Genomic DNA, 11,287 nt, shown 5'->3' with positions numbered 1-11,287 from the left:
TATGGCTAATTTCAACTGGGGAACACAGGGGAACAAAGACAAAATATCTTAGGGAACAAGGAAACATAAACCATTCTGGGGATCAAAAGGCTGAGAACAAGTTTGAGAGTAATTTTAAGAGCAAGGGTGGGGGAACACAGGAACAAGGACCCCCATGGGAGGGCCTCAACACCAAACCGACAGCTTTTTACAGAAACTAAGTTCAGAGGATCAAAGTGCAGCTTGTCTTTTAACCCACTGACTGCTTAGGCACCACAGCACCCTCAGTTAATGAGTAAAATTGTCTGGTGTTAGACAGAGTAATTATACCTGTTTAAAAGTCTCACTCCCAGGAGTCAATGGGTTAAAATGCACGACTCATTGTCTTGCACAAATTCCAGTTATTTTACCAACCACTAGTTTAAAAGAAGTTGACCAGAGAATGGTGATTCATAGATGTAACAGAACTTTATTAAAAACAGTTAAATATTTGCAGGTAAAATTCGTTGATCTTGTTGCGGCAGAAGTAGAACATGTTACCAACAAAATGTGATGAAATGATCAAATTATTTTGCACTTATGTCACTTAAGTGTATAAGAAGACAAACAAAAGTGTTCCATTGCAAAGTTCTAGTTGATTTCCTTTTCTTACTTTTCCTTTTCTTTTTATAGAAACAGGATAGTAGAATTATCAATAACTTGCCCTCCTTGCCTTTAAAATCTGTAGGAAAAGCAAGATGTGAACAGACTTACTCAGTACTTCCGAAACGTCCACTCCAGCTTTTATTCTTTCTACTTCCTACAGTGTTGCACTTTAGGCTCCAAATTATCCGTGTCACGGCTGTTCAAGTATAAATAGCAGTTATCAGAGAAACTCGTTCCGTTTTAGGAGGTTTAGAAACACATCCTGCGTTAATCTCGTGAGAAATCACACTACAGACTGGTGCAACAAGATCCAAACGTAACAACTGAGTAAAATCAACATCCACACAACGTTTTGCCTTAGACTGCTGTTCATGAGTTGGGCCCTGGCGATTTCAATCGTTGTACCACGTGTGACCTATCGGTACTGATGAGATCAAATGCCTGCTGATCAAGCCATATCTTTCTCAAGCGAAAGATCACTTTTTCCGTTGCGCCTTTCTCTTGATACGGGGCGAGAAAAAAATTACCTTCGGAGGCGAGGAGAACTTCACTCTTTTACCCTTTACTAGTTTCGAGACCACTTTTTTTCGTCTCGGTGTTTTCAATATGGTCTTTAACGCTTTAGATTTTTCCGTCGCCTTGAAAAGATCGGATTTAAATGTCTCGGCAAAAGTGGTACTTCGTCGGCGTTTGTCTGAATCCGTTGGCTTTGACGTCTTTTCAGGTGTGGCCGGGCGCGTGTCTTGTTTTAAAACCAGAGAAGAAATATTTCGCATTCTTGAATCTTCTGTGACAACTGCTCCCTTTTGTCTTCGCGACTGAAATGTCGTTGGTATCATAAATGACCCATTAAGACCAACTCCACGAGCGTGAACGAGCAAACCAGAATTGAGCGCCGTTCGAAGGGCCGCCTTGACAACTTGTGGCATCAGCTTATCCTGTTGGTTCTTGTGTCCATCCAAAGTTTTCGCGAAGTACTTTTCGATATTTTGCCGCGAGACACCTTGGCCATGTTCTTTTTCCAGTAATTTAACGGCCTTGAGGACGTTTGGGACAAAATCGTGTCTCAGTCGCGCTCTTGTCATGGGCGACATCCTCAAGCAGAACCCTCATCGCGCGAGAGAGAACTCGAGTGACAATGACGTCATAACTTTAATTGGTAATCGAAGGGTTGCAACGTATCATGTGATTAACCAACCTCGTTCCCAGGATCTCTCTTCTTGGTAACGACAATAAGGGCACAGGTGAAGTTGAGTATTGTATTGCGTAAAGAATTGTACGTGGATTTTTTATTTAGTGTACTTGGACACGGAATTATAACCACCCTGGTGATTAGCTCGCTACCCAAGTCAAAAACAAAAGACTAAACAATACACTTGGGGTGCGTTCGATTGACCGTATTCCGGAATAGGAATACGTGGAATATTGTAGAAGTTAGAAATCCTTCGTTTTTAAGCTTTTCGTATCACCTCTCGCCGGAAAATATATCCAACATTACAGTAGGGACCTTGAGATCTAAGACGGCGACCCCCGAAAATGTCATTTAATGGTAGTAGTTTATGTTTGTGTTTCTTGACTATTCCAGTTTGCTCAACTTCTACAATTTATCCAAACTGTTCGGAACTGAATTGGGAGGAACAGTGTTGAAACTAAGAAAGAAAATCAAAGATTTGCCCTTGTGCGTTCGCGTCTTTCTTAGAACTTGAAATTTGGTCGTTCCACGTCGCAGATTGGCACAGAATGGGAAAGAAATGTACAAATTTTAAAGCGCAATTGCAGAGCCATTGTTTTGCTCATTAATGTCTGTTGTTTGGTTGGGTTCTCGCTGAAGTTGCCGTCCTAGATCTTAAACACCAAGACGCACTATAAAAGGGGGCGCTTCACGCACTGCTTTTGTTCGAATTCATTCAAGCACGACTGATTAATTATCCAAGATGGTGATCAACAAACAGCAACACAGCGACGGAAGCACGAAAAGATATTTCCAGCGCGAAAAAAAAGGGACTGGAAATTTGAAAAAAGAACGACGGATAACCTTTTATGGCATATTACGGACACATTGTCATGAGGGGCTTTTTTATTGAAGAAATTATCGCAGAGCTCTCGGTTGCGTCCACGGTTGATTGATAAATCATTTGCATGTGCCTAAGGCACCACATCTTTTATAGTCCCGCGCACGTCAACGGTGACTGACAAACGAGCCTCGATCTTCCCAGGGAACACTTCCTTACGTAGCGCGCCTTCGTGTTTAAGGTCCCTAGTATCAAGCCAAGAGCCTCGTGACAGGCACGTGGCTAATTTCTCTTTCTGACTACGACGACTTTCAAGCCATTTTTAAGCCTGGTCTGCCACAGGCATCCCACGTAAAAACACACAAACGGGTCTGCTATATAACCCTTCTTCAGTGTGGCTAAAAACCATCAGAACGTTTAAAACCTACGTTTTTTCTTAAGGTATTTTGAAAAATTGTTAAATAACTACTGGTAATAGGACTGAGTGGAGTCCAATTCGGTCTGTAATCCGGCATACGAGTGATAACAAAATCACAAGTATGATTACAGACCCAGTGGACCTTTTTTTTGCAGATACTGCGGCCATTTTCCTTTCTATTGTTTCGAAAGACATTATGGGGTGCTCAGGGGGCAAATTTAATATGTATGTGACCCCTGGGCATCCTGCGATAGCTATCTGAAACAATAGAAATCAAAATTGCAGCAGTATCTACAAAAAGGTCTATTGGACGACACGAAGTTCTCTTATCAATTAATCATAAAAATTACAATTTCCGAGAAAAGAAGAAGAGAAAAGGAAAATTTATATTAAAATAGTGACAGAGGAGGCGTAAATTGTTTAAGGTCGCTACGAAAGAAAGAAAAAAAGAAAGAAAGTCCCAATTTAGGAGTCTGTACATCGTTTCAATGGTGATTGAAACCAAGGTTGTGATTGGTTAACCACTCGGTATCAAATGGCCAGACGAACCAATCAAAGCGCTTGGCGTATATTACTCCTACGATCCAAAATTGCCTCACGAAAAAAAATTTATTGAAAAATTAGACAGCATTAAGAAACTTGTTAACATCTGGTCTTCAAGAGGTCTTTCCATCTATGGGAAGGTGACCGTTATAAAGTCTCTAATTATTCCTAAAGTTTGTTTACATTTCGTCACTTCTACCCACCCCTAAGGATGCTATTAAAGAATTAGACCAGCTGTTATTTAAATTTCTATGGAAAGGTGTGAATAAAACAACTCGCTTGTCTGTAATAAATGAATACGAAAAAAGCGGTTTTAAAAATGATTGATTTAGAGACAACGATTAAATCCTTAAGACTAGCGTGGTTAAAAAGAATATTCAGAGTAAACGATGGTGCGTGGAAAGATTATATACGTCATCAGCTTACGCGTTTCGGAGGTCTTTTCTTATTTCACTGTAACTACAATGTAAAAGATCATCCTGTTCCCTCGCAGTTTTATGCTGAGATGCTCCAATGGTGGGCAGAATTTCGAGACGAGTTTTCCACAGAAAAGGATTGGCAGGGCATAATATGGAATAATAAAGATGTTCGCATAAACAATACACCTGTATTTTATAAGACATTTTTCGAGTCTGGTATTATTTGCGTAAATGACCTACTTTTTGATTTGAATAACTTAAGCTCATATAATATAATTTCTAAGCGTGTTGGTAAAGTTAACAACTTTTTAACTTGGGCAGGTCTTCGCCATGCTATACCTTCTCATTTAAAAATGAGTAATTACACTTTTATGACAAGCCCCCCTACATTAGCGATTAACGACAAGGTTTTTAATGTCTTAAAAAAGAAGTCAAAGGATTATTACTCGTTGTTACTGAGCAAAAAAGCACAATTTCCTAGCAGGGGACTAACTCTAAAACATGAATTTGACCTAACCGGTGACGAACTACAGAAAGCATATATTCTATCACATTCTGTTTTCTGTGAACCATATATTAGAGCCTTTCAGTACAAGGTCCTTAACTCTATATTATATACCAATACCAAATTATACAAGATAGGATTTGCCACAGACGACAACTGTTCCTTTTGTAAGTCTCATCCCGAAACCCTCAGCCACTTCTTTTTCGACTGTTTATACTCGCACACTCGGCTTTTTGGAAAGAGTTTGAACTTTATTTTCATTCTATCTCAAAAGAACCTGTTTCCCTAACTTTAAAAGATGTCATAATAGGTATTGTAGATTCAAAACGCCCCTTGCGAAACTATTTGTTACTGATAGCTAAGTTATACCTGTGGGACTGCAGAAGGACAAGGGTGCTACCAGAAATAATTGGCCTAAAGCATAAGATTAAAAATAAGTCTGAAATTGAAAAATACGTTAATATTAAAAATAATACCTTAGATAAATGTAAACGTAAATGGACAATTAACTGTAATTTGTTGCTTAATATATAATATTTCTTTCTTGTATGAATCCTATTGTGTCATGGTTTAGGAAGTGATTGTAATTTGATTAGTGGGATTGTAATGTGATTAAGTATTGTGTAAGTAAAAGAAAAAGGAAACACTATGTAATTAATTAAGGTATGTATTGTGTTTGTTATTAGTAATTTGATCACTTATGTATTGTGTCTGTTATAAGTAATTTGTTATTAGTCTGTTATTGCTAATAAAAAATAATAATAATAAAAATAAAAAAAAGGCTGCGCCAGTAAGTTGAGCCGAAACTCCGAGCGAGAGAACACGTTTATTCACCGAAGGCAAGATGCAAATACAACCCAAACTAAGCAGGCGAAGGTGGTAACAAAGGCACCAAGCTAATTATGCGCGAACTGTGTGACAATGAGGTAACTAAGCGTGCATGCAAAGCGAAACAATAACCCGAACTAACGACGGCGTGTACAATGGGTTACGCTATGTGACCTAGTGGCGGGAATTACACAACAATGCGAAATATGGCGTGACTTCTTCTTTCTTCTCCTCGCCAAGGTAGATGAGTAATAAATACGAAGTAAAACTAGGCTGGGAATTGATAGTACACAAGCAGTTACAAATAGCTAACATTGTCCTTAATATGTAATGTAGTCCTTGAGGTAAGCCGGACGACGAGTTGAACGGCTTGACCGGCGTGGGCCAGGTGAGGAGGTAAGCTCCGGGATATGGGCATCAATGTCAACAGTCATGCTTCCACTCGGGGGAGGGGAAGACTCGGGCACATGATGAATGTCAGGCTGAGGATCTGGTGGGGTAGCGAGCTCGCTAGGAACTACAGGAGGAGCCGGACCCGGAGTGCTCTGAGGTGTAAGAAGGGGAGCGGGTTGTTCGTCAACGTGCTCAGAGGTGAGAGGCTCTTCGTCGGTATCTTCAGGGTAGGAAGCGGAGCTGTAATGACGAGAGAGGTTAGACGTGGTCTCTGTTAGGTCAGGAACACGATAACATTCGGACAGCTTGACGCGATAGGAGGTAGAACGCAACTGTGAACCGGTGAACTTGCGTACGTTGCACCATAGGCCATCCACGGAGACCACAAGATACCGATTGCGGGCACTGGTCTTGGAGCCATCAGAAGTAATGTACACCAAATCGCCTACTTGAACGGGCGTGGCCGGGCGAGGGCAACAGCCTGGGGCTTTGGATCTCTCACTTGTGGGATGGTTACGGAGCCGCAACGACTGCTGTTGTCGAACAACTTGGAGGTCGGAAAAAGGGATCTGTGCGTTAGTGAATTGATCGCGTTGAAGCCACATCTCGCGGGCAGACAATCCTCTGTTGCGGATACGGGTGTTGAGATTGGCTGTCGCCACAGCTAAGGAAAGAGGACTGATTGTACCACCCTCAGGACAAACACGTAGAAGCTCATCACCAAGTTCTGCGACGCATTTCTCTGCCACAGGATTCTTGTTTGGGTTTTTGACTCGGCCGACTTCCACGGCAAAGCCGTACTGCTTAAGGATTTCATCGTCACCTAAAGAAGCAAAGCCAGGAGCGGGATCTACCCTTATGACGGAAGGGGGGCCAGACAGAGGTCGCAGCTCAAGGCACAAACGAAGGAGACCAGAGCGATTGGTTGATTTAAGGTGATTTCTTAGTAATAGAAGTTTTCGTACGATTTTCTTTAAACTTTTCTCGATTGTTCCCTTCATTATGATGACTCGAAATGTGCAACTAAAAAGATAGGTCACCGAGCTCGTTTGAGAGATATAACTTGCTCAAGTTATTCAGTGAATCATTGCGACTTCATCTATCAAGAACAAGTTTGTTCCATCGGTTCACGCTACGTTTCGCAGGAACAGGAAGCAGAGCTTTGACGTAATTCTTGAAATAACAAAACAGGTGTATTTTATTGTTCAAAAGGAATAATTTAATGTTTGTTTTATGGCACAGGCACACGTCACGAAAAGGCACTGACTACAAATATTCCTCGGGTGCATGATCTCGAGGAGACAATTTTGTGTCCACGAGTGATAGCTACGAATACTTTTTTCAAGGTAACCTTTTTCTAAAAGTAGTTTTTAAATTTTTTTACAGCACAAAGAGGAGGAGTAAGAGTATAAAATAATGCCAAAAAAAGACAGGTCACCACCCTCGTTTAGGAGAAAACAGAAAGCAAACTGAGCTCCCCGATAGCGCTGTTTCATTTTCACTCTGGGACTGAAGTGACACTTTATTATCAACAAGGCTATCACTCGATTTATCTTTTTTTGCGAGTCTAAATAGTTTCCCGTTTTGCTCTTTACTGCTGTGCTCTGAAAACGGCCATTCTTCCTTCTAGCAAGCTTTCCCGCGCGAAAGGTCGCCATTTTGAAGCGTTTTTGGCCACGTTCGATTTAGCAATATTCACACACATGGTTAAATTTAAACATTTCTTTTGTTTAGAAACATCCGTTGAGACTTTTGAGACAAAGAAAACAGAACTGAGCTGTGAAATTTGACCAAGCCATGCCTGAATACGAACTTGGCCTATGTTGTGCTAAGCGAAAAACAGGGTGCGCCGTGCAATAGTAGGGAATCACCTCAGGCCCGTTTCAAACGTCGAACTTTACATGTGCCGAATCTAATGCAAATGAGAAAAATCTATTGTTTTCGCTAATTTGCATTAGATTCGGCACATGTAAAGTTCGACGTTTGAAACGGGCAACTCTTGAATTGCGTAACTTTTGAAAATTCTCCCAACTCCCCGAGTGTTTACGTGAGGCTATCTATGCAACAGGGAAAACAGTCCTCGATTGCTTTTATAAAATATTGCTCAAAATAATTCGAGAAATGAAGGAAAATGCTGCTTTTTTTACTTCTTGATAGAAACAAATTTTTTTCATACAAGCTCATATTTCCTACCAGCCAATCAAACCGCTCGTCTGACAACGCATAACCAATCAAAATTCGTGTGATTTCACAGCCGTGTTTCCATACTCTCATCTGAACGTAGCTATTGACCAATGAGAGTGCGCGTACTATCCTTATTATTTTACAAATTCCTATGTAACCCATCTGGAGCCGGTTGTTCGAAACGTGGTTAGCGCTAACCGTTTGTTAAGAGGTATCAAAACCTATACGTTTCCATGGAATTTAACGCTGGTTAGCGCTAACAATGCTTCGAGCAACCCAGAACAGAGTGTTAGTCTTAGTATTGAAAACTGGCCCATACAACTCCGACGAAGGTGGGTGACACGCCAGGTGTGTCTTCGAACGACGAAATATTTCTTTTTGAAGAGGCAATATGATGAACATGAGTCAGTGACTTGCGCCAGCTATAAGCACTGTCCAAGCTTTCGGTTCTCTGTCTCATTCTCCCCAACCCTCTCTTCGAAAACAGGCTAAGAAAAAAACGAAGTTAGGACTAGGTGTAAATGAATTAAGAATATATTTTAAAACAATGGTTTGTTTTCATTCTTACACCTGTGATAAGCCCAACATTTTTTTCCTGTGACATCACGCTCTTTTAGGCGTTTTGATTGACGACTGAAATTCCAAATGATACATAGTCCGCGAGTATCGTATTCCGTGAATCTTTTATAGTTATGTTTTACAGTGGACAAGTGTTCATAATTAAAACAATGCCAGTCCAGCACCCTTGTGGATTGCGGAGATGTTAACAAGAAGAGGGTGCTTTTTGAAACCTCGCTTTCCACACCTTGCCAACCTGAAAGGGAAGCTCCGAATACTCTGCTCCAAGAATTTTCCAAAAGGGAGTAATTGCATAGATTGCTCCCAAAAGAGGCTTCTACATTGAAGAGTGGCCTTTATAGAGTGTTTTCACTCACGTGATCAGTAACCTTGTTTTTCCACCAAAACAAGAGGAAACGTTTGCATGATAATAGAGCTCAATTCCCGGAGGACTAGTTGGGTACACCAACATGGCCGCCCTTCCATTATTTAGGAACACCAACCTGGCCGCCGTGACGTCACGTGAAAGCACTCTATTGGCTATTGAATACAGACGCAAATTCAATTGTTCCAGTACGTTTAATTTCAAATGAGCGATAAATATGCAGGAAGAGAAAGCAATAAGGATGCCACCGGGCAGGGGAAAATCACAAACCGGAAACAATTTCACTGGAGCTAAAACAGACAGTTCTTAAAAATATTACATAAAACTGTCAAAACATTAAGCAAAAACTAAAAGAAAAGAAAATCCTCTTTACATTAACGAAACATATTGGGGTACTTAAAATATTCCAATTTCTATTGTCTTGTCTCTTGGAGAATCTCCGTCATAATTTTTTCTCGGTGTTTTGACTGACATCACGGTGTAGGTATTCCTTGTGGTTGATTTGTTAAAAACTTGATGTATCTTCTAACTTTTACAAGGTATTCATCGTTAAAATTCTTCATTAATTCTCTGTAATTCTTCCTAACCAATAATATTCAATTTGTCCAGAGAAGCCCTGAAACAAGAAACCAAAATACGCGTAAACAAAACGAGTCCGGCTGATAAGTAAAGGAAAGAAACAAAGAAAGGTACAAACATGGTTTGTTTTTACGCAAAATTAACAACAACAGAAAATGTCTTGGTTCACCTGGCTTCTAGAATTTGCTGCTCTAATCTTTCCTGTTTGGGTGAAAGGAAACTTGTCAAACGTCACACGTTGAACAAAACAGCACAAACGAAAGGCACATCACAAATTATCTGCTGAACTTGTTCTTACCTTTACATTTTCATTCCTAGCTCGGTACAATCGCCCCTGCAAATCATCAATTTGAACTTTGATTCCAGCTGCATTATGCCATACCCGGATGACGCGGTCTTCGCCACCTGCTGTCGCCAGGTAACGCGAGCTGGGATGCCATGAAATGGCTGTGATAGCATCTATGGTAAAAAAAAAAACCAAACCATTGAGTATGCTTAGTTCAATAAAAAGGGCAACGCTCGACTATTTTTTTCTGGAAAACAGGAAAAGTCAGTTTTTCTTCCTGAAAAACAGGAAGGCGAGCGCAAGGACTTAAGTGACGTTCATTTGTTTTCCGTTCACACTGTTTAACCTAAGAGGTAAGACAGTCGGAGATTTTGTAGTTGCCATAGTAACGCTAGTGGTATTTATAGTTCGCATGTAACCATTTGTAGCGTGACGAGCTAGTCCTTATAAGGGCTGCGATAGAAAATGTCTTATCCGTGTAACCAACGCCCTTGTATAAAAAAGGGGAGAGATCTGTGTTCGAACAATGAGTGACCATGGCGTCAAGAGACCAACATGATTAAACTTTATTATCAACCTATTTGTGTGAGTAAATTAGGACATTATACCGAGCGATTTCCGGAAAGACAACAACGAGTTAAAAGGTAAAGTGACTTTATTTAACGTCGGTAGTTCCTTCAGCTACGAGGCTGGTATCAGTGGAAGCCGACGGTGCACCCTTTACCCCCTCCCTCTGTCAGTGCTCCATTTTAAGGGCATTTAAAGCTATAGCTACACGGATCAGAGGAAAGTCGAAACAGACGTTTAAGTCACCGAGGATCGAACCGGGGACCTCTCGCTCCGAAAGCTGCGCACTAGCCAACTGAGCCACGACTGCTCCTCAGTTCGGCTAAATTAGACCGCGCTAGGACGAGAAGGTGCGAGATTTATCCCTTCATCGCAAGCTCCAAAATTTTCTTTCCCTTGTGTGTGATTACTGCTGACACAGTAAAATAAATGGGACTTGACATGCGGGTCGAACCGAGAGAATTACCTCCATGAACGTCCTCAAGAAACTCTTCTAAGTGACCATTTTCTGTGTTGAAGATCCCCACCGATCTGCCCATAGTGATAGCAGTTACATACGCATCTGGTGACATGTTGATCAGCATGTTGTCGTAAACGTTAAATGAAGCATCATAAATTCCAGTAATCAGCAGATGAGGGTCTTCTTTCTTGGTAAATTCAACTGGAGAAAAACAAACAAACAAACCAGTCATGCTCATCATCATTTTCCTAAAAGAGTCTTAGGACTATATTGCGAAGGACTCGATGCAGTTTTATCAGACCAAAAGCAAATATAAGACGGCTATGGCAGCCCCCATAAGGCTCATGTATGATGATCACGGAGCACAGCACCACAATCAGATGTAATAAGCAGGAAGCCCATTTAGATGAGGGACCGCTGTCCTATCGAATTTGCACTAAGGTGCAGTATTGCGGTTTATCAAAATATCTTGATAGGATGTTATTTGTTTGAGACTTGATATTTGGATATTTTATTGATATTTGGG

At 40.9% G+C, this 11,287-nt stretch overlaps 2 protein-coding genes across 5 annotated transcripts in view; both read right to left on the bottom strand.

Annotated features, from left to right (window-relative positions):
* Positions 1 to 24: 24 nt before the first annotated feature.
* LOC137975378 (histone H1.0-like) lies at positions 25 to 1,733 on the bottom strand. Its single transcript, XM_068822485.1, has one exon. The coding sequence runs from the start codon at positions 1,716 to 1,718 to the stop codon at positions 1,101 to 1,103; it is 618 nt and encodes a 205-aa protein (XP_068678586.1). The 5' UTR covers positions 1,719 to 1,733; the 3' UTR covers positions 25 to 1,100.
* Positions 1,734 to 9,044: 7,311 nt separating this feature from the next.
* LOC137975263 (transducin beta-like protein 2) overlaps positions 9,045 to 11,287 on the bottom strand; it is a 13,775-nt gene continuing 11,532 nt past the window's right edge. For all 4 annotated transcript variants that reach the window (XM_068822352.1, XM_068822351.1, XM_068822349.1 and 1 more), the window contains 4 exons: positions 10,768 to 10,962; positions 9,747 to 9,907; positions 9,618 to 9,649; positions 9,045 to 9,485 (listed from right to left, as the gene is read on the bottom strand). In XM_068822352.1, the coding sequence (XP_068678453.1) occupies positions 9,452 to 9,485; positions 9,618 to 9,649; positions 9,747 to 9,907; positions 10,768 to 10,962 (422 nt within the window). In that variant the 3' untranslated portion in view covers positions 9,045 to 9,451. The remainder of the gene's footprint in view (positions 9,486 to 9,617; positions 9,650 to 9,746; positions 9,908 to 10,767; positions 10,963 to 11,287) is intronic.

This window comes from Montipora foliosa, chromosome 11 (assembly GCF_036669935.1).
Source record: "Montipora foliosa isolate CH-2021 chromosome 11, ASM3666993v2, whole genome shotgun sequence".
NCBI classification, from domain to species: Eukaryota; Metazoa; Cnidaria; class Anthozoa; order Scleractinia; family Acroporidae; genus Montipora; species Montipora foliosa.
The sequence above is the reverse complement of the archived record's forward strand: the minus strand, read 5'-3'. Positions and strand labels throughout refer to the sequence as shown.